Source organism: Pristiophorus japonicus, chromosome 4 (assembly GCF_044704955.1).
Source record: "Pristiophorus japonicus isolate sPriJap1 chromosome 4, sPriJap1.hap1, whole genome shotgun sequence".
Taxonomy (NCBI): domain Eukaryota; kingdom Metazoa; phylum Chordata; class Chondrichthyes; family Pristiophoridae; genus Pristiophorus; species Pristiophorus japonicus.
In genome coordinates this window covers 294055093-294081939 of record NC_091980.1, presented here as the reverse complement: position 1 = coordinate 294081939, position 26847 = coordinate 294055093, and the positions used below count along the sequence as shown (strand labels likewise).

The 26847-nt window shown below is 47.0% G+C and overlaps 1 protein-coding gene across 1 annotated transcript in view; it reads left to right on the top strand.

Annotated features, from left to right (window-relative positions):
• The first annotated feature begins 4928 nt into the window (after positions 1-4928).
• LOC139262787 (iron-sulfur cluster assembly 2 homolog, mitochondrial-like) overlaps positions 4929-26847 on the top strand; it is a 62066-nt gene continuing 40147 nt past the window's right edge. The window contains exons 1-3 of the mRNA XM_070877938.1: positions 4929-4993; positions 10298-10475; positions 11023-11159. Coding sequence (XP_070734039.1) covers positions 4929-4993; positions 10298-10475; positions 11023-11159 — 380 coding nt within the window. The remainder of the gene's footprint in view (positions 4994-10297; positions 10476-11022; positions 11160-26847) is intronic.

Here is a 26847-nt window from a genome sequence, read left to right as displayed (position 1 = left end):
TTAATTCATCCACCTTATTGCGGATACTCCTTGCATTAAGACACAAAGCCTTTAGGCTTGTTTTTTTAACACCCTCTGTCCTTTTAGAATTTTGCTGTACAATGGCCCTTTTTGTTCTTTGCCTTGGGTTTCTCTGCCCTCCACTTTTCCTCATCTCCTTTCTGTCTTTTGTTTTTGCCTCCTTTTTGTTTCCCTCTATCTCCCTGCATTGGTTCCCATCCCCCTGCCATATTAGTTTAACTCCTCCCCAACAGCACTAGCAAACACTCCCCCGAGGACATTGGTTCCGATTCTGCCCACGTGCAGACCGTCCGGATTGTACTGGTCCCACCTCCCCCAGAACCGGTTCCAATGCCCCAGGAATTTGAATCCCTCCCTGCTGCACCATTGCTCAAGCCACGTATTCATCTGAGCTATCCTGCGATTCCTACTCTGACTAGCACGTGGCACTGGTAGCAATCCCGAGATTACTACTTTTGAGGTCCTACTTTTTAATTTAGCTCCTAGCTCCTTAAATTCATTTCGTAGGAACTCATCCCTTTTTTTACCTATGTCATTGGTACCAACGTGCACCACGACAACTGGCTGTTCTCCCTCCCTTTTTAGAATGTCCTGCACCCGCTCCGAGACATCCTTGACCCTTGCACCAGGGAGGCAACATACCATCCTGGAGTCTCGGTTGCGGCCGCAGAAATGCCTATCTATTCCCCTTACAATTGAATCCCCTATCACTATCGCTCGCCCACTCTTTTTCCTGCCCTCCTGTGCAACAGAGCCAGCCACGGTGCCATGAACTTGGCTGCTGCTGCCCACTCCTGATGAGTTATCCCCCTCAACAGCACTCAAAGCGGTGTATCTGTTTTGCAGTGGGATGACCACAGGGGACCCCTGCACTACCTTCCTTGCACTACTCTTCCTGCTGGTCTTCCATTCCCTCGCTGGCTGTGGACCCTTCTCCTGCGGTAAGACCAACTCGCTACATGTGATACTCACGTCATTCTCAGCATCGTGGATGCTCCAGAGTGAATCCACCTTCAGCTCCAACTCCGCAACGCTGACCGTCAGTAGCCGGAGGTGGACACACCTCCCGCACATGTAGTCGTCAGGGACACTGGTGTTGTCCCCTTGTTCCCACATGGTACAGGAGGAGCATATCACATGACCGAGCTGTCCTGCCATGACTTAACCCTTAGATACACTTAAATTGCCGACAACAATGTTAAAAGTTACTGACTAATAAAGAAAAAGAAAAACTACTCACCAATCAGCAGCCAATCACTTACCACGTTGGCTGTGATGTCACCTTTTGATTTCTTTCTACTTCTTTTTTGACTTCTCTCAGCTGGAGCTGCACCGGTACGCCTCTCTCGACGCTCCCCGGACTGCTGAGCCTTTTATAGGCCGCTGCCTCTCTCGACTCCCGCCTCTCTCGACGCTCCCCGGACTGCTGAGTCTTTTATAGGCCGCTGCCTCTCTCGACTCCCGCCTCTCTCGACGCTCCCCGGACTGCTGAGTCTTTTATAGGCCGCTGCCTCTCTGGACTCCCGCCTCTCTCGACGCTCCCCGGACTGCTGAGCCTTTTATAGGCCGCTGCCTCTCTCGACTCCCGCCTCTCTCGACGCTCCCCGGACTGCTGAGTCTTTTATAGGCCGCTGCCTCTCTCGACTCCCGCCTCTCTCGACGCTCCCCGGACTGCTGAGCCTTTTATAGGCCGCTGCCTCTCTCGACTCCCGCCTCTCTGGAGCGTGGCGATGCAGGTTCTTCGAAGTCATCGCTCTCACCCGTGGAGAACAGACCCAGCGGATCGACGGGCGAGAATCGGAGCTACTCAGCACCAGATGTAGGATTGTCCGCTGACTCCTGCCCCGCGCCCCCACCTTCTGGCCTCTGTGGTCCTGCCTGGGGCCGTGCTGCTGGCTGAGCTGCAAAACACAAATGAGGTTATTAGAGGAGAAGGGGGTGCTAGGGTGACAAGGTGAGTCCAGCGCTACACACAGCATATGCACGACAAAAGCACCACCGCTCTCAAAATCATCACAAACATCACATTTCATGACCATCAACACAATCGCATTGCAATGATTTTCATTAGGCCAGCATTACTTCTATGACACTTTTAGAAATCATCTATCAGATATGATTGTTCGGATTTGAGATGGTGTGGCATCTATTGACTTTACATCACGCAATGGTGTAAGCTTTACTCACATGGCATGACATCAAGGTCTGCAGTTGCTTCTGTTGCTGCCCGGGGTGCTTCCCCACGAGTGTGAGCACTCGCTCCTCCATGTCAGTGATGTCGCTGGGGACTGGTCGCTCCCCACCCGTTCCCTCTGCACAGACCTCATCGTCGATAGCTTCTTCTGTAAAAGGTGACAGGATGACATGGCATGAGATCATTTCATTATATCATTGCTAGGTAGTGTCACAGACACTGATACAACACATAACTGACAGATGTAATCATGATTATTATGATAATTATCATTCTTTACCTAAACATGTGCACCGTGACCGCAGGCTTTGAGTAAAACATTCCCGGTAAAAGTACAAGACCTCACATCTGATGATGGTCACTCATGACTGTTACAAATCAAATTATATAAATACATAAGTACATGTAAATCAATGTAATACTTACTCTTGCGGATCCCACAAGGTCGTTCCATCGTTTGCGGCATTGGTTGCCCTCATGCACCTCGTTGGTCACCGACGAGACCACCTCTGCTATCTCGGTCCATATCCACTGGTAGGCCTTTGGGGTGGGTTTCCCTGTGTCAAATCACCCCAGTGTAACTCCACCTTCTGCAGGAGGGAGGCATTTGGCTCTTCCGAGAACCTCCTGGCTTTTTTGCGCCCTCCAATGTGCTCCTCTCCCAGCTCACTGCTCTCTCCAGCGTCAGTCTCCACAGCGTGCTGTGATGCCTCCTCCTCTCTCTCCATTATAGGCCAAATTCGGTCAAATATGTGGCTGGTAACAGCTACTTTTTGTTTACCTACTTGCTGTGAAGCTCTAACATCTCCCTCCTTCCCCCCAAAGCAGCCACACCACACCCAGACACGCCTTCAGTTCCTCTGAGCTCCTCTCTCTCTGTCTCTTCTTCTGCGCATGTCATGGTGATCTTTGACCTCCAGAATCGCGGGAATAGAGCGTTGCCATGCCGTTGCTAAGGATGGTCACATTTTATGGCAGAAGGTCAAAAAAATTTAACACTACCGCTCATTTTATATCGCTCGCGGTAACGGCCATTTTCAAAAGTGGAGACTAGGTGGTTTGAAAATGGGTGAGAAGCCGATGATCTGAAAACCCTTTCTTAACACCCACACCAGAAATAACGCCCATTTGTGGCTGATAACCACAAAAGTGGAGGTTCTAGCCCACAATCTTTTTCTGGTATCCTGTCCATAATGTTTCCTACATCATCATAGGCAGTCCCTCGGACGAGGATGACTTGCTTCCACAAGAATTCATAGATGTTTCAATGAAGGACCCGATATTCCAGTCCTGAATCCAGGTAAAAGGGTGGAAGGTGCCTGTACGTGGATTTTTTTAACGTGCGGTGACTGTTGCACATCAGCCACCACACGGGCTTGACAGAGCTAGGCCTTTATCCAGTGGCAAGGGTTAACCAGGACGACTGGTGACCTGCTCTGCTGCACGGACCAAGTGCGCACATATATCGCGGTGTGGGCTGGCCCATGCTGTCCCTGGGCCCTCGGCTCTTCTGGGCCCCATACCCTCATTTGCCGCACCTCCGCCACGATCTCTCGCCGCTCCTCCGACTAAAAAACATTTCTCGCTCCTCCGCCACGATCTCCCACCGCACCTCCGCACCAAACATTCGCCGAACGCCCGCCACGATCTCCCGCCGAATCTCAGCCGCGATCCCTCAACGCTCCTCCGCCTCGATCACTCGCCGCACCTCCGCCGCAACCTTCCCGCTCCTCTGCTTTACCAGGGCCCCGCCGATGCTCCTGCCCACGCTCCAAACAGCGACATGGTGATGTCACCCATTTGTGCCAGCTCGTGCTGGAAATTGTAGTGGTATGCTCCAGCCCTTTTACGGCCCGACTTGTGCAGGTCTTCTCTCGCAGGTCAGGGGGCCACAATGTTTCCTACACTACAACAGTGACTACAATTCAAAAGTATTTCATTGGCTGTAAAGCGCCTTGGTACATCCTGAGCTTGTGAAAGGCACCTTATAAATGTAAGTCTTTCTTTCTGAGGGTTATGAGGAAACAATTAGAATTGACTTTAAATACTCAAGACTTGGGCAGATTTAGCATTTTAAAAGAATTGTTGAAGGTAAAACATTATGCCAGTGAAGGGGAAATCAGCCATATTTTCAGTGGAAATGTGAGAGTTCTATTTGAGATGAGCAGGGGCACAAGATGGTAATAAATGAACACAAGAAATAGGAGCAGGCCATTCAGCCCTTTGAATCGAAGAAAGGACTAAGGATAGAGCCATCAATGATTAAGAAGCTCACAGCAGTTGATTGCACTTGTGGAAAAACTGTCTGAAATTTAACTGGAAGACACAAGATTTTCATTGCCCTATTGTGGGACATGGAGATGTAGTGAGGGAGAAATTGATAGGTGTGCACCTATTTTTTGGCATCAAATGCTCACTGTGTATACCAATTTCTGGGTGTGAGATACTGGGACCAATCTGAGCTGTCAGTATGGCCACCACGATATTGGTCCTCACTGTTTATCGGCATCCCTGGCGACAAGCATTGGCCAATTTAAATATGCACATTCCAACTAGTTTCTCCAGCTCTGCAGCAGCCTAGCCAGTGGTCTCTCTAGGGACCGCTGGTGGCCACAGGGGGGAAAAAGCCAGTAATTTTTTTTTATGTGGTGCTGGGGAGGGGCTGGGGATATGATCCCACCCCAAGGGGTCGCCTTGGTTACCCAGGGGCAAGATGACAGCAGCCGGGCTGATGAGGAAAGGCCTGTTGTCAGCTGCTGTTGAGCTTTGCTGGAGAAGGTGAGCAACGGTAACTGTGAAAAGCCTCTTGCTTGTCATTTGTAGTTAAGTCGGATCAGCGCCCTCCAAACAGGTCATGTTCACATAGGACTCTTGTGGATGAGCCTGCATCACTGGGACAGCTACCTCTCCATCAGCTCTGAAGTGACAGAATAAAAACACTGGCGATTATATTCTTTAGATACATTTTAGCTATGAGGAAAGATTGGATAGTCTGGGGTTGTTTTTTTTGGAACAGAGGAGCCTGAGAGGAGATTTAAGTGAAGTGCATGAAATTATGAAGGGCCCAGATAGAGTGGATAGGAGGGACCTATTCCCCTTAGCAGAGAGTCAAGTAACCAGGGGGCAGATTTAAAGGTAGAAGGATTAGAGGGGAAATGAGAGAGCTTTTCACCCAGAGGGTGATGGGAGTCTGGAATTAACTGCCTGAAAGAGTGGAAGAGGCAAAAAACCCTTGTCACATTTTAAAAGTACTTGGATATGCATTAGCAGTGTCGTAACTTACAAGGCTACTGACCAAGAGCTGGAAAGTGGGATTAGGCTGGATAGCTCTTGGTCGGCCGGTATAGACACAATGGGCCAAATGGCCTCCTTCTGTGCCGGGTGAAAATTGACGACAGTGTCTACCAACAAAACAATAGTGATTGCTCATTGAAAATGCTTTTTTGGCTGCAAAGTGCTTTGAAAGACACTATACAAATACAAGTCTTTCTCTCTTTCACCCCTGACTTGCATGTTAAAATGAGCAAGGCATCAAGGTCACACACTCAGTTGGAACAAACTCTTTAGCCACTGATCCCATGCAGTTCCTATCAATTCCTTAATACTGAAATGCTGATGTAATCAGAGGATGTGTCGCTGTCAGAGTCTAATGGTGTGGGAGCAGAATGAATATGTGCAGAGAGCTTGCTGATGCATCCTGGGGTTAATGACAAGTTAATTCAGGGCCATTTCTCATGGTTCATTGTTTAAGCAAGATTTTCAAATCAGTCTGAATTCCAATTGTCATTTTTAGTGCTTGTTATAATCGTGAGCAGAACACTTTCCACTTTCAGCATCCAGTAAGCATGATCAAGTATATTTTTGGTTAGATGGAGTGTAGCTTCTTCCTCTGTCCCTACAATGTGCGCTGCCCCAATCTCAGAAAAGCAGCTCTGACACTGCCCTGAGTCCTCGCGTCCACGTTGACAAGTATTTGCATTGGATTCTTCTAATTGGGACCAAAGCATAGTGGAATTTGACTTACTGGGCTCTTTCGCGTTATGTGTCAGCTGTGGCTCAGTGAGTAGCACACTCGCCTCTGAGTCAGAAGGTTGTGGGTTCAAGGCCCCACTCTAGAGACTTGAGCACATAATCTAGGCTGATACTCCAGTTCACTGCTGAGGGAGTGCTGCACTGTCAGAGGTGCCGTCTTTCAGATGAGACGTTAATCATCATCATCATTGGCAGTCCCTCGGAATCGAGGAAGACTTGCTCCCACTCTTACACTGAGTCCTTAGGTGGCTGAACAGTTCAATACGAGAACAGCATTCCCTGTCACAGGTGGGACAGGTAGTCGTTGAGGGACAGGGTGGGTGGGACAGGTTTGCCGCACACTCTTGCCGCTGCCTGCGCTTGTTTTCTGCATGCTCTCGGTGATGAGACTCGAGGTGCTCAGCGCCCTCCTGGATGCACTTCCTCCACTTAGGTCGGTCTTTGGCCAGGAATTCCCAGGTGTCAGTGGGGATGTTACACTTTATCAGGGAGGCTTTGAGAGTGTCCTTGTTACATTTCCTCTGCCCACCTTGGCTCATTTGCCGTGAAGGAGTTCCGAGTAGAGCGCTTGCTTTGGGAGTCTCGTGTCTGGCCTGCAGACAATGTGGCCTGCCCAGCGGAGCTGATCAAGTGCGGTCAGTGCTTCAATGCTGGGGATGTTGGCTGGTTGAGGGCGCTAATGTTGGTGCATCTGTCCTCCCAGGGGATTTGTAGGATCTTGTGGCGACATCGTTGGTGGTATTTCTCCAGAGACTTGAGGTGTCTACTGTACATGGTACATGTCTCTAAGCCATACAGGAGGGCAGGTATTAATACAGATACCTGTAGACCATGAGCTTGGTGGCAGTCTTGAGGGCCTGGTCTTCAAGTACTCTTTTCCTCAGGCGGCCGAAGGCTGCACTGGCGCACTGGAGGCGGTGTTGAATCTTGTCGTCAATGTCTGCTCTTGTTGATAAGAGGCTCCCGAGGTATGGGAAATGGTCCACGTTGTCCAGGGCCGCGCCATGGATCTTGATGACTGGGGGACAGTGCTGTGCGGCGAGGACAGGCTGGTGGAGGACCTTTGTCTTTCAGATGTTTATCATAAGGCCCATGCTTTCAGTAAATATGTCGACTATGTCCTGGAGTTCAGGCTCTGTATGTGTGCAGACGCAGGCGTTGTCCGCTTATTGTAGCTCGACGACAGAGGTTGGGGTGGTCTAGGACTAGGCCTGGAGACGGCGAAGATTGAACACGCGAGTGTACTATGCTTAAACAAAGGGGACTACAGTGGGATGAGGGCAGAGTTGGCTAAAGTAGACTGGAAACACAGACTAAACGGTGGCACAATTGAGGAACAATGGAGGACTTTTAAGGAGCTCTTTCATAGTGCTCAATAAAAATATATTCCAGTGAAAAAGAAGGGCGGTAAGAGAAGGGATAACCAGCCATGGATAACCAAGGAAATAAAGGAGAGTATCAAATTAAAAACCAATGCGTATAAGGTTTCCAAGATTAGTGGGAAACTAGAAGATTGGGAACATTTTAAACGACAGCAAAGAATGACTAAGAAAGCAATAAAGAAAGGAAAGATAGATTACGAAAGTAAACTTGCGCAAAACATAAAAACAGATAGTAAAAGCTTTTACCGATATATAAAACGGAAAAGAGTGACTAAAGTAAATGTTGGTCCCTTAGAAGATGAGAAGAGGGATTTAATAATGGGAAATGTGGAAATGGCTGAGACCTTAAACAATTATTTTGCTTCGGTCTTCACAGTGGAAGACACAAAAACCATGCCAAAAATTGCTGGTCATGGGAATGTGGGAAGGGAGGACCTTGAGATAATCACTATTACTAGGGGGTAGTGCTGGACAGGCTAATGGGACTCAAGGTAGACAAGTCCCCTGGTCCTGATGAAATGCATCCCAGGGTATTAAAAGAGATGGCGGAAGTTATAGCAGATGCATTCGCTATAATCTACCAAAATTCTCTGGACTCTGGGGAGGTACCAGCAGATTGGAAAGCAGCTAATGTAATGCCTCTGTTTAAAAAAAGGGGGCAGACAAAGGCAGGTAACTATAGGCCGGTTAGTTTAACATCTGTAGTGGGGAAAATGCTTGAAGCTATCATTAAGGAAGAAATAGCGGGACATCTAGATAGGAATAGTGCAATCAAGCAGATACAACATGGATTCATGAAGGGGAAATCATGTTTAATTAATTTACTGGAATTCTTTGAGGATATAATGAGCATGGTGGATAGAGGTGTACCGATGGATGTGGTGTATTTAGATTTCCAAAAGGCATTCGATAAGGTGCCACACAAAAGGTTACTGCAGAAGATAGAGGTACGCGGAGTCAGAGGAAAAGAATTAGCATGGATAGAGAATTGGCTGGCGAACAGAAAGCAGAGAGTCGGGATAAATGGGTCCTTTTTGGGTTGGAAATCGGTGGTTAGTGGTGTGCCACAGGGATCGGTGCTGGGACCACAACTGTTTACAATATACATAGATGACCTGGAAGAGGGGACAGAGTGTAGTGGAACAAAATTTGCAGATGACACAAAGATTAGTGGGAAAGCGGGTTGTGTAGAGGACACAGAGAGGCTGCAAAGAGATTTGGATAGGTTAAGCGAATGGGCTAAGGTTTGGCAGATGGAATACAATGTTGGAAAATGTGAGGTCATCCACCTTGGAAAAAAAAACAGTAAAAGGGAATATTATTTGAATGGGGAGAAATTACAACATGCTGTGGTGCAGAGGGACCTGGGGGTCCTTGTGCATGAATCCCAAAAGGTTAGTTTGCAGGTGCAGCAGGTAATCAGGAAGGTGAATGGAATGTTGGCCTTCATTGCGAGAGGGATGGAGTACAAAAGCAGGGAGGTCCTGCTGCAACTGTATCGGGGATTGGTGAGGCCGCACCTGGAGTACTGCGTGAGTTTTGGTCACCTTACTTAAGGAAGGATATACTAGCCTTGGAGGGGGTACAGAGACGATTCACTAGGCTGATTCCGGAGATGAGAGGGTTACCTTATGATAATAGATTGAGTAGACTGGGTCTTTACTCGTTGGAGTTCAGAAGGATGAGGGGGGAATCTTATAGAAACATTTAAAATAATGAAAGGGATAGACAAGATAGAGGCAGAGAAGTTGTTTCCACTGGTAGGGGAGACTAGAACTCGGGGGCACAGCCTCAAAATACGAGGGAGCCAATTTAAAACCGAGTTGAGAAGGAATTTCTTCTCCCAGAGGGTTGTGAATCTGTGGAATTCTCTGCCCAAGGAAGCAGTTGAGGCTAGCTCATTGAATATATTCAAATCACAGATCGATAGATTTTTGACCAATAAGGGAATTAAGAGTTATGGGGAGCGGGCGGGTAAGTGGAGCTGAGTCCACGGCCAGATCAGCCATGATCTTGTTGAATGGTGGAGCAGGCTCGAGGGGCTAGATGGCCTACTCCTGTTCCTAATTCTTATCTTCTTTTGTAACACTGGTTTTGTGGTTTAGTTCCACTCCAGCGGGGATCTTGTTGACTGTGAGGTGGAGCATGGTAACGAGGAGGATTGAAAAGAGGATTGGGGCGATGACGCAGCCCTGTTTGCCTCCGGTCTGGAGGTGGATTGGGTCTGTAATGGATCCGTTGGTAAGCAGCAGGGCCTGCATGTCGTCGTGGAGCAGGTGGAGGATGGTGACGAACTTTTGTGGGTATCCGAAACGGGGCCTTGTCTGCTCTCTCAGGTGGACGTAAAAGATCTCATCGCACTATTTCAAAGAAGAGTAGGGGAGTTATCCCCGGAGTCCTGGCCAATATTTATTCCTCAATCAACATAACAAAAAAAAAACAGATTATCTGGTCATTATCACATTGCTGCTTGTGGGAGCTTGCTGTGCGCAAATTGGCTGCCGTGTTTCCCATATTAAAACAGCGACTACACTCCAAAAGTACTTCTTTCTTTTAAGCATTGCAGTTTTTTTCCAATTTGCTCACGTGCACAAGCCAGGTCATTCTGTCTCTTAGTTTGCCCACCTTTTTGCCAACTGACATTTTTCGTTCTTATGTTTTTCAATAGGGTGCCGTGTTTGTCCATTTGTTTGCAGAGCCAGCCTGTGTTATTGGCCAAGACAACTCACTTTGTGGCCCACAGGGAATTGCTAGCTTCACGAATAACAAGAAGGTGCTTCTCAGCTGGTCAAGAAACTGAATCAAAATCCCAGGACACTGTGTCCATCAGTGACAGCTGTGTTAAGGTAAAGAGAGTAAGATGGTGTGGTTTACCACTGTTAGTTACAAATTACATGGAGCTGCTTTTGGGAGTGTTGAATATACTAACGGGATACCAATAAGGAGTTCCTAACTATGAAGTTTGCTAAATTAGTAGAGGAAATCAGTCTCCCAGATATAGACTAACATCTCTCTCCTAACCAGTGTAACGTTTCATGCTTATAGTATCTCTGCGTGAGTTTACCAATTAGTACAGAATTATGAGCAGCTTTGTGCTGTGTCTCAGATTTGGTTGAGACCCCTCCCTAACTCATTAACCTTCATGAGGAAAGAGGAGGAAGTGACTTTCTTTTCATCGGTCTGCGGTGGATTCTAGCCCTGGTCACAGGCAGTGACCAAACCCACAACACAAGCAATTTCCCACACTGTGATGTGATATAATCTGTATTCAGTTAGCAAGATATTTCATGAGCTGGAGATGTTCTAACCAGGTCACTGTATTTATAGCAACTTTTATGATGCTTATAAAAAAATGATAACATTTTTAAGTCCATTTAAATATCTGTGTTACAGCGCCTACAGAAGATTTTGGAAAAGGATGAGTTCCTGAGGGTACAAGTGGAAGGAGGTGGCTGCTCAGGATTCCAGTACAAATTCATCCTGGATAAAACAATAGAACCAGATGACAGGTTAAAAAAAACATTATCTGAGTGAGTTCTATTCACTGGTGTTCCACGGCTGTGTTGCTCAATAGTAAAGTTCACCCGACATCACACATGCAGAATAGGCTATGGCCTGCTAACACTACTCTGATCTGCTCTAATTCTCCATGGGAGGCACTGCACAGATCCTGTGGAGGAACAGAGATGCTAGCCTATGGTCTGCCATTCTGTGGTGTAGTATGTGGTATCCTAATGAGCCACTCTGCCGGTCTGGGAACTTTATTGTACTATCAATCATTCACGTTTTCCCTTTGGAAAGAATGCTTCCTTCATGGAGATGGGCATTACTCGCCTGATTGTGAAGCAGGTGATGGTTGTGCACTCAGGTTCTCCTGATCTCCCGAAGTAAGTTGAATATCAGTCATGCATAGCATATGAGGGAATAAGGGGAGCGGGCAGGGAAGTGGAGCTGAGCCCATGTTCAGATTAGCTATGATCTTATTGAATGGCGGAGCAGGCTCGAGGGGCCAAATGGCCTGCTCCTGCTCCTATTTCTTATGTTCTTATGAGATCACACCTGGAGTACTGTGTACAGTTGGTCTCCTTATATGAGAATGTATAAACTTGCCTTAGAGGCAGTGCAACAAAGGTACATTAGATCGATGTCTAGAATGAGAGGATTATAGTATGAGGAGAGATTGAGTAGATTGGGCCTATATGCTCTAGAGTTTAGAAGAATGAGAGGTAATCTCATTGAAACATATATGTTACGCTCATAATAAAGTGATACGACTGAATACTGTATGCAATGATTTAAGTGTGACCTTAGCTCCTTTAATTAAACTCCAGAGTGCTGGTACAGTGTGGGAGGCCTTCTTATATACAGTACTCCCAAGGGATGCTGGGATCCCTTGGGACTCCAACAGGTAGGCCTTCTGGTGGTGGTATGATACAGGTTACCAAGGGTTACATATATAACATCACTCCCTCCCAAAGTCAACAGTACACTTATTTACAGGGTGAGACGATCTGGGGCGTTTCGTTCCCTTGTCGATCGTCTCGGTACAAATGCAGGTGTGGGTGAGTTGGTTGGTTCTTCGCTGGGCTGCTGGGCAGCTGGCCTTGCCAGGCTGCTGGGGGTAGTGAGTTCAGCTTTGTGGTCAACCATGATGTCAGTTGCCACTTGTGTGTGTGTTGGAGGGTCGAAGTTGGTGGTGTTCTCTTCGGGTTGCTCGTGGCTGTTTGTGAACTGCAACTTGGTTTGGTCCAAATGTTTTCTGTACGTTAATCCATTGGCCAATTTGGCCTGAAACATCCTACTCCCTTCTTTGGCTATGACCGTGCCAGCAAACCATTTGGGACCATGTCCATAGTTGAGTGCAAATACAGGGTCATTGACTTCAATATCACGTGACAAGTTTGCGCGATCATGGTACATGCTTTGTTGATGTCGCATGTCCTCGACGTGATCATGGAGATCAGGGTGGACAAGAGAGAGCCTTGTTTTGAGCACCCTTTTCATGAGCAACTCGGCTGGGGGAACGCCGGTGAGCGAGTGGGGTTTGGTGCAGTAGCTGAGCAGGACTCGGGACAGGCGGGTCTGCAGGGAGCCTTCCGACACACATTTCAAGCTTTGCTTGATGGTTTGGACTGCCCGTTCTGCCTGGCCGTTGGATGCAGGCTTGAACGGGGCAAGTGTGACGTGCTTGATCCCATTGTGGGTCATGAATTCCTTGAATTCAACACTGGTGAAACACGGCCCATTGTCGCTGACAAGGACATCCGGCAGGCCGTGTGTGGCAAACATAGCTCGTAGGCTTTCGATGGTGGTGGTGGACGTGCTTACAGATATTATTACACATGCAATCCATTTTGAATAAGCATCTACAACAACAAAGAACATCTTGCCTAGGAATGGGCCCGCAAAGTCAACGTGGATCCTAGACCACGGTTTGGAGGGCCATGGCCACAAATTTAGCGATGCCTCCCTGGGTGCATTGCTCAGTTGAGATCAAGTGTTGCATTGGTGCACGCATGACTCTAAGTCTGAGTCGATGCCAGGCCACCACACATGGGATCTGGCTATAGCTTTCATCATTACTATGCCTGGGTGGGTGCTGTGTAGGTCGCGTATGAACGTTTCCCTGCCTTTCTTAGGCAAAACCACGCAATTATCCCACAAAAGACAGTCCGCCTGTATGAACATTTCGTCTTTGTGCCTCTGGAACGGCTTGATCTCTTCCTGCATCTCCGCTGGGATCCTGGCTGGTCCAGGTCCTGATCTGGCGGGCCATAACAGGTGACTTTTCATTTTCGAATGCATCCATCACCAAGAGCAAGTCTGCAGGCTGTGCCATTTCCACCCCAGTGGTGGGCAATGGTAGCTGACTGAGAGCATCAGCGCAGTTCTCTGTGTCTGGTCTGTGGAGGATTACATCGTTGTATGCCGACAGCATGAGCGCCCATCTTTGGATGCAGGCAGAGGCATTGGTGTTAATCCCTTTGCTCTCTGAGAATAGCAATATGAGCGGCTTATGGTCAGTTTCTAGCTCAAACTTGAGATCAAACAGATACTGGTGCATTTTTTTTACCCCGTAAACGCACGCAGAGCTTCTTTTTCAATCATGCTGTAAGCCCTTTCAGCCTTGGACAAACTCCTGGACGCATAGGCGACCGGTTGCAAAGTTCCCGATTCGTTAGCATGTTATAACACACACCCGGCCCGGTATGACGATGCGTCGCAAGCTAGTTCTAATCGTTTACATGGGTTATACAGTACAAGCAGTTTGTTGGAATATAACAGATTTCTGGCTTTCTCAAAAGCAGCCTCTTGTGATTTCCCCCATTCCCAGTTGTCTCCCTTGCGCAGTAGCACATGTAGGGGTGCTAGCAAGGTGCTTAACCCGGGTAGGAAATTACAGAAATAGTTGAGGAGTCGCAGGAACGACCGCAGCTCCGTCACGTTCTGTGGTCTCAGCGCGTTCTTGATGGCCTCCACCTTGGAGTCGGTGGGTCTGATGCTGTCTGACACGATTCTTCTTCCTAAGAACTCGACCTCCTGTGCCAGGAAAACACACTTCGAGCGTTTCAACCTGAGTCCCACGCGATCTAGCCGACTTAGAACCTGTTGGTGGTGTGATACAGGTTTCCAAGGGTTACGTACATAACAGTATAAGATGCTGAAGGGGATTGACAGGGTAGATAAGGGCCAAAATTGCCCCTTCCCTTAAGGCCTGTTACCGCCGCAAAGCGGCAGCCACGCTGCGGAGTGCAATGGCCGCCGATTTTTAGTCGAATGGCCACCATTTTGAAAATTCTGCTCCTGCGGTATCCTGGCGATGACCCACACCCCCTCAACCGCTCCGCTGCTGCCGATCCATCCGAAGTGCATCATGAGAGCATGCACCGCTGATATGCCCCCCCTCCCCAAACACATAATTCCGTGCAGAAACTCTTGCTTCTGCTGCTTGGTACCACCGACAGCTTTTTCTGTTGGTGCACTGTGTTTCTAAAATGGTGGTGCAGCTGCCATTAAAGGGGAAGACCTACTGCCGCGGCCACCATCTTATGCCCCCGGGTTCGGCCGGACCGCCAACAGGCAGCCTGGCATCCCCTCTTGGGTGCCAGGCCGCTGGCCTGGCCGAAACCGTCACTGGTTACCCAGTGGCCCTAACTTAAAGAATAGCAGAGGCTGTGTCCTTTAAGTGAAGGGGAGAGTTCTGTTCAGCAAACTTCGAATCCTACCGTAGCATTATATATAAAATACATAAACAAGGCTCAAGTCTTAACTTAAAAATAACAAATAATCACTTAGCAACAGGGAGATTGTATATAGTACAAAGAAGCAATACCATCCACAGAACCAAGACATTAGCATGTCTAAGCATCCATCTGGTCCGTAGAGACTTTTCATCTTAATTCAAATATTAGAGTTTAAACGCAGCATTTTTTCATGTTGCACATTTGATCGCATAACCATACACATTTTTAGGCATTTTTTGTTTCTAACAGAGGTAAAGGCACATGAACAACAGGCATTAAGGGAAAACATAAGAGTGATTCATTGATATTGAAATGTTGATTGGATTCTGATAAATTTATGATTTGTGTTTGCAATGTGCATTTTGTGGTGGTTCTCTTTTCAGCTTTGTGCCCTGGAGAAAGCTGTGATGTTCCATGACAGAGGGATGGTATGATGGGGAAGTGGTGAGCAACGGGGATCTGGGATTTCATTCACTGGAATTGGACTCTGATGAGGCGTTCACGGACAGCCCGTCCAGAACAGGAATTTGCTGTCTGCCTCCTCTCTCCCTCGTTGTCCTCTTTCTGAGGTGGTCCTGCCATCCCGAGTAGCAAATCCTCATGATGGCCAAGTTGTGAAGAATGCAGCAGGCCACCATGAAATGGGACACCCGCTCCGGTGAGTACTGGTGGGCTCCTCCCATGCGGCAAAGGCAGTGGAACCATTGCTTGACCACCCCGATGGTCTACTCGATGATGCTCCTGGTGGCAGCATGGCTCTCATTATATGAGTGCTAGGCACGAGTGGTGGGGTTGCGGAGGGGAGTCATCAGCCAGGTGCAGAGTGGATAGCTCTTTTCTCCGAGCAGCCAACCTGGGGTTTCAAGTGGTGGCTGGAAGATTGCTGGCACACTGGACTGGCGCAGGTTGAAGGCATCATGACTGCTGCCAGGATTAGTGGGCATTCACCATCACGTGGTCGCACAACAACTACCCATTAAATGAGTGGTAGGCTTTGCGGTTAGGGAAAATCTCAGGATTGGTAGACGATGCCCACAAAGCCACGTGTGTGCAATCAATGGCATCCTGCACCATGGGGAAGACCGCTATCCTGCCAAAGCCACATGCGTGCTCGTCCTATCTTCTCCTGGAGGAGAGAGCCTCTGTGACGTTTTGGATGCAGCAATGGACGGTGAACTGGGAAATGTTAGCTCTGTCCCACTCCACTTGCACCAACACACACTTTACACAAGTTTAGAAAGCTGCAAGAAATGCAGAAAGTTACACAGAGCCAGTCAAACTGAGGAACCATGTCAGCTGCAAGTTGTTGATGATGATCCCTTTAAATATCAAAGCTGGAAACTCTTTCCTGCTGCTGAATGCTTGGTTAGCTGTTCGTGATTGGAAGTGGGCATTAAGTGGCGAGGAGACGGCAAAAATGGCAGATCGTGTGTCAAGTGAGCGCTGCACATTCATTGACGTCACAATCTGGCTCATCTAAATATCTGCAGTGAGCGCAGGCAACAGCAGCGCTGCCGACCTACCCAAAATGGCGGCCACCGTGGGACCCACTGGAAGCAGGCGGAAGCGAGGCGGTTGCCATTTTTTGTTCAAAACGCCAAGCGCTAAACCCCAAATTTCTACACCTGAGTGTTTAAACCGGTATTCAATGAGAGAATGGGAATGGGAACAAGATTCTCATTCCATGAGATAATGCCGATAATGGTCATTGCTTTCAGCTGACTGGAGCACTGAGGGTGACATTGTGACCACTAATGGCAATCCTGAAAAGTCCACTGCTCACACACCCAATAAACTGTCTTGCAAGACACGTTGCCACACAGCGAAGCCTATGACCCATCATATACGACTTTTTAGAAATGTGCAAAGAACCCAATATCTAATGCAACGTGCTGACCCCTATTTGTGTTTAATTGAAATCCTCAGGATTTATCATTTTACAGTGAGAATTTGTCCTTGATGCAGGCAAATAAACGACACAATCCAAGATCATCCCCAGTTAATAGTGAAGCAGCACTTACTGCGTCGAGTGCTTGAGTGAATCAGATTGCAATGTGGCATTTAATATTTGCTCTTAAAAAAAAATTCTGCTGGAATCAGGTATATTTTGTGTGCAATTGGCCTTTTCTGCCTCATCGCCTTTTGTATTTGTCTATCAATCTTGTCTGGGCCTCCTTCCGACAAACAACTGAATGAAAAACATAAGAACATAAGAACATAAGAATTAGGAACAGGAGTAGGCCATCTAGCCCCTCGAGCCTGCTCTGCCATTCAACAAGATCATGGCTGATTTGGCCGTGGACTCAGCTCCACTTATCCGCCCGCTCCCCGTAACCCTTAATTCCCTTATTGGTTAAAAATCTATCTATCTGTGACTTGAATACATTCAATGAGCTAGCCTCAACTGCTTCCTTGGGCAGAGAATTCCACAGATTCACAACCCTCTGGGAGAAGAAATTCCTTCTCAACTCGGTTTTAAATTGGCTCCCCTGTATTTTGAGGCTGTGCCCCCTAGTTCTAGTCTCCTCTACCAGTGGAAACAACCTCTCTGCCTCTATCTTGTCTATCCCTTTCATTATTTTAAATGTTTCTATAAGATCACCCCTCATCCTTCTGAACTCCAACGAGTAAAGACCCAGTCTACTCAATCTATCATCATAAGGTAACCCCCTCATCTCCGGAATCAGCCTAGTGAATCATCTCTGTACCCCCTCCAAGGCTAGTATATCCTTCCTTAAGTAAGGTGACCAAAACTGCACGCAGTACTCCAGGTGCGGCCTTACCAATACCCTATACAGTTGCAGCAGGACCTCCCTGCTTTTGTACTCCATCCCTCTCGCAATGAAGGCCAACATTCCATTCGCCTTCCTGATTACCTGCTGCACCTGCAAACTAACTTTTTGGGATTCATGCACAAGGACCCCCAGGTCCCTCTGCACCTCAGCATGTTGTAATTTCTCCCCATTCAAATAATATTCCATTTTACTGTTTTTTTTCCCAAGGTGGATGACCTCACACTTTCCGACATTGTATTCCATCTGCCAAACCTTAGCCCATTCGCTTAACCTATCCAAATCTCTTTGCAGCCTCTCTGTGTCCTCTACACAACCTGCTTTCCCACTAATCTTTGTGTCATCTGCAAATTTTGTTACACTACACTCTGTCCCCTCTTCCAGGTCATCTATGTATATTGTAAACAGTTGTGGTCCCAGCACCGATCCCTGTGGCACACCACTAACCACCGATTTCCAACCCGAAAAGGACCCATTTATCCCGACTCTCTGCTTTCTGTTAGCCAGCCAAATCTCGATCCATGCTAATACATTTCCTCTGACTCCGCGTACCTTTATCTTCTGCAGTAACCTTTTGTGTGGCACCTTATCGAATGACTTTTGGAAATCTAAATACACCACATGCATCGGTACACCTCTATCCACCATGCTCGTTATATCCTCAAAGAATTCCAGTAAATTAGTTAAACATGATTTCCCCTTCATGAATCCATGTTGCGTCTGCTTGATTGCACTATTCCTATCTAGATGTCCCGCTATTTCTTCCTTAATGATAGCTTCAAGCATTTTCCCCACTACAGATGTTAAACTAACCGGCCTATAGTTACCTGCCTTTGTCTGCCCCCTTTTTTAAACAGAGGCGTTACATTAGCTGCTTTCCAATCCACTGGTACCTCCCCAGAGTCCAAAGAATTTTGGTAGATTATAACGAATGCATCTGCTATAACTTCCGCCATCTCTTTTAATACCCTGGGATTCATTTCATCAGGACCAGGGGACTTGTCTACCTTGAGTCCCATTAGCCTGTCCAGCACTACCCTCCTAGTGACAGTGATTGTCTCAAGGTCCTCCCTTCCCACATTCCTGTGACCAGCAATTTTTGGCATGGTTTTTGTGTCTTCCACTGTGAAGACCGAAGCAAAATAATTGTTTAAGGTCTCAGCCATTTCCACATTTCCCATTATTATATCCCCCTTCTAATCTGCTAAGGGACCAACATTTACTTTAGTCACTCTTTTCCGTTTTATATATCGGTAAAAGCTTTTACTATCTGTTTTTATGTTTTGCGCAAGTTTACTTTCGTAATCTAGCTTTCCTTTCTTTATTGCTTTCTTAGTCATTTTTGCTGCCGACAATCCCAAATAAATATTAAAAATGGGAAAGAGAAAAATGCAAGCGGAATAAAATTGAAATTGAAGCAGTAGAGTGGCATTTCAAAAGTAGATTGGCCACCTACATAATCATATTTATATGCTAATTTAATGTATTTCACAGAACCTGTTCAGAATCCAATGTGGAGCCTGTGGCAGAGGACAATAAAGCTTTGTAGACATATAATGCAGCACCTTGGATATATAGTGTGTGGCCAAGACAATGGAACTAATTAAAGGAGTTGTCCGAGAAGGATTTACATTAACTATCCTCCCGCCTCAAGACACAAAGATTATTTTCCCATTTTAGGAAGATATGTGTAGTCACAGCCATATGTAAAATCTAATGCAGAAATCTTACCAACAGTAACAGCAGGTTGTGAATGTCAATTATTCTGTAACACCAGGATAGTTTGGTTGGAGAGACATGATCCTAAGCTCAAAGACCACTCTTGCATGAATGCTTACATCGGATATACGACACAGAAACAGGCCATTCGGCCCAACCAGTCCATGCCGGCGTTTATGCTCCACTCGAGCCTCCTCCCGTCTTTCCTCATCTAAATCTATCAGCATACCCACTCTATCAAAACCTTTCATAATTTTAAAGACCTCTATTAGGTCACCCCTCAGCCTTCTTTTTTCAAGAGAAAAGAGACTCAGCCTGTTCATCCTTTCCTGATATGTATATCCTCGCATTTCTGGTATCATCCTTGTAAATCTTCTCTGCACCCTCTCCAGTGCCTCGATATCCTTTTTATAATATGGCGACCAGAACTGCACGCAGAACTCTAAGTGTGGTCTAACCAAGGTTCGATACAGGCTTAGCATAACTTCTCTACTTTTCAATTCTTTACCTCTAGAAATAAACCCTAGTGCTTGGTTTGCTTTTTTATGGCCTTGCAAACTGCGTCACAACATTTAGCGATTTGTGTATTTGCACTCCGATATCCCTTTGTTCCTCTACCTCACCTAGACTCTCACTCTCCAAGTAATAAGTGACCTCCCTATTCTTCCTAATAAAATGTAATACCTCACATTTATCTGTTGAACTTCATTTTTTAATCGTATACCCATTCTTCAAGTTTATTAATGCCCTGCTGAAATTTGTTTCAGTCCTTCTCAGTTTTGACTACTCCCCCAATTTGGTGTCATCTGCAAATTTAGAAATTATGCTTTTGATTTCAAAGTCTAAATTATTCATATAAATTGTGAACAACAGTGGTCCCAACACTGATCCTTGTGGAACACCACTACCCACCTTCTGCCACCTTTTATCCCCACTCTCTGCTTTCTGTCTTGAAGCCAGCTAGCCAGCCATTCTGCTACTTGTCCCCTGACTCTGCATTCTCTGACTGCATTCATAGAAACATAGAAACATAGAAAATAGGTGCAGGAGTAGGCCATTCGGCCCTTCGAGCCTGCACCACCATTCAATAAGATCATGGCTGATCATTCACCTCAGTACCCCTTTCCTACTTTCTCTCCATACCCCTGGATTTGTGTCTGGCTGGGGCGGAGATCACCTCTTACAGATGGTAGGTACTTCAGGGAATTCAGGAGCAGAGTGATCTCCTCGACTAGTTTCGATCGCCTAGATGGGTCAGAGAGGAATTTCCAAGATTTTCTCATCAGTCTATTATGGGGTACCTTATCGAAGGCCTTTTGAAAATCCAGATAAATTACATCTAATGCAACACACGGCACCATAGTGTGTCTGTGACCAAGACTGCATCCCTTCGGGATAAGCTTGTGATTTCAAACGTGTCACTTTCAGTAATAGCCAAGAGGAGGGCAGACATATCCACAGAAGACGTGGAAGATCTAGACAATTTTGTTCCAGTGGCAGCCTTAGTCCAGTGGTAGCACACTTGCCCCTTTAGTCAGACAGCTGTGGGATCAAGCCCCACTCCACGTGATTTGAGCACATAGTCTAGGCAAATACTTTGTTGCAATACTGAGGAAGCATCGCCCGTCTCTGCCCTTGCCTCAGCTCATCCGCTGCTGAAACTCTCGTCCATGCCTTGGTTACCTCTAGACTTCACTATTCCAACACACTCCTGGCTGGCCTCCCACATTCTACTCTGTTATGTCTGTAATATACTTATGAATGACTCCACGAGGCAATGTGTTGTACTCAAACTGCAGTGATCTTGGTCCTTTATTCGTAACTCCAGAGTGAGACACAAGCATGGTGAGCAGCCTTTTATACTGGGCCCTGCACACCTATGCAGGTGACCCTCAGGTCTCCCACTACAGTGCCCTTTGGTGGACAGCCTCTGCCACAGGGACAGGAAACCCCGGTCTCCACCAGTTGCACCCTCTAGTGGTGCCAGCATAGTATATACCGTGTAAACCTTATTGACAGTACATCAGGTAACAAGTCTCCATCATATGCAACTATACAGTGACTACACAGAGAGTATATCTATAGTCTGCATATATAACATACCCTACATAAACTAGAGATGATCCAAAACTCGGTAGTCCATGGCCTAACTCGCACCAAATCCTACTCACCCAACAGCTCTGTGTTCGCTGACCTACATTGGCTCCCAGTTAAGCAACACCTCGATTTCAAAATCCTCATCCTTGTTTTCAAATCCATCCATGGCCTCGCCCGTCCCTATCTCTGTAATCTCCCCCAGCCCCACATGTCCCGTTCACCCATCACCCCTGTGCTCGCTGACCTAGTTTGAAAACCTACGGTTCAGAAGAACACTGGCCACATATGGGGCAGAAATTGTCCCTTTTACAGAGGCAAGACACTTTACACCCGGGAGCGCTACCGGCTCCCGGGGAATTGCCCAAGGGTAGCGACCCAGGCCGCCACACAACTGACGATGACATCATCGGCGTGCACAGCGACCCCTCAGTGTCGCGCGCCAACCCCTTACCACCCCACGGGGGAAATCGCCCCGCATTGGTCTGAAGCTGGCCGACATCCGCTCGCGGGGTGGAAGTGAAAGGGGAGCTCGCCATCGCCCCACACCGCCATCTTTAACGTTCTGCCGACTCTCGGTTCGGCTTCAGGTCGTCCCCCTTGTGTGGTCGGGGCTGCCCGGCACCACCCTGCCCTGGTGGTTCAGCGCAGCCATCAGAGGCCTTGCAAAGTACGCAGCAGCCTTCCTCTTTAAGCAAAACGGGGGGGGGGGGGGGGGGGGAAGGGGGAGAAAGTCGTTGAAGCGCGTTAGCGCTACATATAGCGCTGAACAACTCATCCTGTTAGCGCCACTGGAACCGCCCTGTAAGGAAGTGGAGCGCGTGAGGATGTGAGCGTCGCTGGCAAGGCCGGCATTTATTGCCCATCCCCTATTGCCCTGAGAAGGTGGACCACCTTCTTGAACCGCTATAGTCCGTGTGATGAAGGTACTCCCATAGTGCTGACTTTGTCGTAGCGGTTTGGTATAACCGAATGGCTTGCTCGGCCTTTTCAGAGGGCAGTTAACTAGAGTCACATATAGGCAAAGATTTCCTTCCGTATAGGATATTAGTGATCCACTATGGTACCATACACACATGCTAATGCTTCTTTTTCTACCATGGTGGAGGCTCTTTCCGTCTTTGACAAACTTTTAGAAGCATACGCAACAGGTTGTAGTTTACCTCATCAGCTTGTTGGAGCACGCAACCAACTCCATATGACGAAACATCACAGGCCAATATTAGACGCTTACACAGATCATAATGTACCAGCAGCTTGTTAGAGCAAAGCAGATTAGTGGCTTTCTCAAAAGCTCTGTCTTGAGATGCACCCCACACCCAGTTGTCGCCTTTTCTTAGCAGCATGTACAGTGGTTCTAATGAAGTGCTCAATCTAAGTAGGAAATTACCAAAGTAATTGAGTAGACCAAGGAACGAATGCAATTCCGTCGCATTCTGAGGCTTGGGTGCATTTTTGATGGCCTTGGTTTTCGAGTCCGTAGGCCTGATGCTGTCAGCAGCAATTTTCCTCCCCAGGAATTCAACTTCCGGTGCCATGAAGATGCAATTCGAATGTTCCAGTCTGAGTCCCACTTTGTCCAGATAATGTAGAACCTCTTCCAGGTTGTTCAGATGTTCAGCGGTGTCATGACCTGTGACCAGGATGTCATCTTGGAACATGACGGTTCTAGGGACGGACTTCATATTCCTCTGAAATATGGCTGCAGCCGAGCGAATTCCAAAAGGACACCTGTTGTAGATAAATAGTCCTTTATGAGTGTTAATGCACATAAGTTTCTTCGACATGTCAACGAGCTCCTGTATCATATAGGCCGACGTCAGATCCAGTTTAGTGAACAACTTCCCCCCGGCTAACGTTGCAAACAGGTCATCAGCCTTCGGTAATGGATATTGATCCTGTTCGAAACTCGGTTGATCGTAACCTTGTAATCTCCACAAATCCTGATTGTGCCATCCTTCTTCAACAGAGGAACAATGGGGCTGGCCCATTCGTTAAATTCAACCGGTGATATGATCCCTTCACGCTGGAGTCTACAGTTCGATTTTGACCTTCTCCCTCATCATGTACGGAACCGCCCGAGCTTTATGATGGAATGGTCTTGCATTCGAGTCCATGTGGATCTGCATCTTGGCTCCTGTAAAATTGCCGATGTCTGGTTCAAACAGCGAGGGGAACTTGCTCAGCGTGTGAGTACATGGAGTATCATCCTCCGACGACAAATCTTTTATATCGTTCCAATTCCATTTGATTTTTTCTAGCCAATTCCTGCCGAACAGCGTTGGACCATTGCCTGTAACAATCCATAATGATAAATCATGAACCGCACCATCATACGACACCTTGACTACTGCACTGTCAATCACCGTTATGAATTCTTTAGTGTACGTACGCAACTTGGTATTGACTGGACTTAGCTTAGGCCTCATACCCTTAGTATCCCACAGCTTGTCGAATGTCCTCTGGCTCATTGTTAATTGACTCGCACCCGTGTTCAATTCCATCAGTACCAGCACATCGTTAAGATTCACATTAATCATTATCGATTGGCTCTTTGTTAAGAACGAATATAGTCCATACACTTCCTCCTCTGGTATCTCGGTTTGCATATCTGGATTCACGCTATACTGGTCATCATCCTCCACGTGGTGTATCACAGCACACTTGCTCAGTTGCGGACACATGCGCTGGAGATGCCCCAGTCTCGAACAGCCTTTACAAATGTATTTTTTAAACCGATACTGATGAGGCCAATGATTGCCCCCACAACGCCAACACGGTGAAATCAGATTCATTCCCGTTGGTGGACTTTGGGCAGCCACAGGTTTCGCATACGCAGTCGAGTAGGCCCTGCCATATGCAGCTCTGACAAAAGACGATACAATCTTGCTTACAGTATTTGCCGAGTTCCGATTTTTCGCTGATATCTGCTTTAAGTTTTTGTCCGCCGTCATGCATGCCTGGGCAATCGTGATGGCCTTGCTTTACCCAGTGACTCCGCCGCCAGTAGCTTATGCAGGATCACCTCGTGGTTGATGTTGATTACAAAGAAGTCCCGCAGCATGTCTCCCAACGCGTTTTCGAACTTACACAGTCCAGCTAGACGTCTTAGGTCGGCAACGAATTCTGACACATCCTGGCCCTCAGAACGAACGTGCATGTAGAATCAATATCGTGAGATGATGATGCCTTCTTCTGGTTTGAGACGTACCAGAGTACACAATTCCTCATAGTCCTTGTCCATTGGACTTGCAGGCGAGAGAAAATTCTTTATGAGTGCATAGATTTTCGGACCGCAAACCGCGAGGAAGACCGCCCTGCGCCTAACTGCGTCAATGGGTGCCTCCATTTTGTTGGCCAAGAAGTACTGGTGCAGGCGAGCTACAAAATCTGCCCAGTTCTCTCCCTCCACGAATCTCTCCAGAATTCCAATTGTGCTCATTTTTGCATGCGAAGGTTCTTAAGTTACCTCGACGCCATATGTTAAGTATGTAATAACACAATAGACTGAATACTGTAAACTAACACAAGTACAATCCTTGCTCCGCTTTATTAGGGCCCAAAGTAATTACCTTACATGATGGCTTGCCTTTTATACCTGGGCTGCACACACGTGCGTACAGCCCAATGACCTCCGACAGTGGCGCTACCTGGTGGCTAGTAACCCCAAGCATACATACATGACACCTATGAACAATGGAAGAAAGGTAAAGAGCATCTGGCCCAACCAGTCCGCCTCACACAAGTGCGCACCCCTTACACTAAAACATTCTACACTCCACCCCAACCGGAGCCATGTGATCTCCTGGGAGAGGCAAAAACCAGATAAAAATCCAAGCCAATTGGGGGGGAAAAATCTGGGAAAATTTATCTCCGACCCATCCAAGTGATCGAAACTAGTCCAGGAGATCACCCTGGCCATATTCAATTCCCTGCAGTACTTACCATCGTCAACAAGAGGCTATCCAGTCTAATCCCAATTCTTATCCGATTTCTTGCTGTCATTGAGCTAGTCGCTTAGACAAACAAGTTTGTTTACATTTTTTGGAGATACTGCGGCTCGATTCTTCTTTACATTCTGACCCAAAAGTGAGAGCTCTGTGTTTGGCGATACTCACCCAGATATTGGACAGGAAACGGCCTACTCTGCTTTGTGAGGGATATAAGGTCCACTTATAGAATTGTTCAGTGGTGCTGAACCTCTTGTCTAAAAACCCCAAATTGGAACAGCAACAGTCAGTGACAGAGACCCACATTATATTGACATTAAATGTATTCCAATGTGTATATAACTCTTTCACATTGACACATCATCTTATTTCTGTCCATTGCACAATACTATCCATAAAACTAAAGCGAATATAATTAGGATAAATCCCCTTTGTTCAGTTTCCAGTTTCCAGGCTTAGTCATTGTAAAAAGGTTTATCACATTCAATCTGATTTAATTAAACATTAACATATTCATTATTTGGAAGGTTTGAGAAAATCTTATTAATCCACAAATTGCAGAGGCTGGTTACTGTTATACTGTAATTTTCATTTTCTATCATTAAGGCTAGCTGAATAACTCATGGGTAACAAAGTTATTCAGTGGAACGGGTACAATGTTCTTGTGCTTCGTAAGATGATGGATGTGCTAGTTTGCAGAAGCCAATAAATGGCCAATAACTAGGGCAATAACTAGGGCAATAAGCCAATAACTAGGGCAACTTCAAACAGCCCTCTAAAAGGGCGTCAGCCTGTGGCTCAGTCGTAGCACTTCCTCGGTGGGCGGGGCTAGGAGTGAGCAGGTACTGCCTATCACTGCAGGAGTTGGAGTGAGTTTGTAAAAAGTTGGTGGTGAGTTTTTTTTTTAAATTTGAGGGCCTTTTTGGCCCATGAACATCAGCCAAATGGCTGCTGAGGACCCTGGAGTGCCGGGCCCCTCAGAGGACAATGCTCCCATTGCAAATTTAATCAGAGGAGAGAATGTCTTGAGAAGGGAGAATAAAAGGTCCAAAGATTTGGGCTGGGACCCCAGGAAGTTTGCAAAAGAAAACATAGTGATGGTTCACTGCCAGGATAAGGAGATGCGAGCTTGGGATATCAACCAGGTAGTACACGAGGACTGCGGTGAGGGAAGTTGCTTTGCTTGCTGACCAAAACCGAATGTTGGATTCGAAGTGATGGCCAGTGACTGAGAGGAGGTGGAAACACTTTTACTGAGCCTGAAGGTCGATGAGAAGTACTTGGATGTATCTTTGCTGTATTCCAAAGAGGTGGTAGTTTCATTCTTAAACCTACCGGTTTATGTTGAGGACAATATGCTGATAAAAAAAGTTGGAGTCGTCGAACATTAAACTTTGCACAGTAATAAAGAGGAGATAC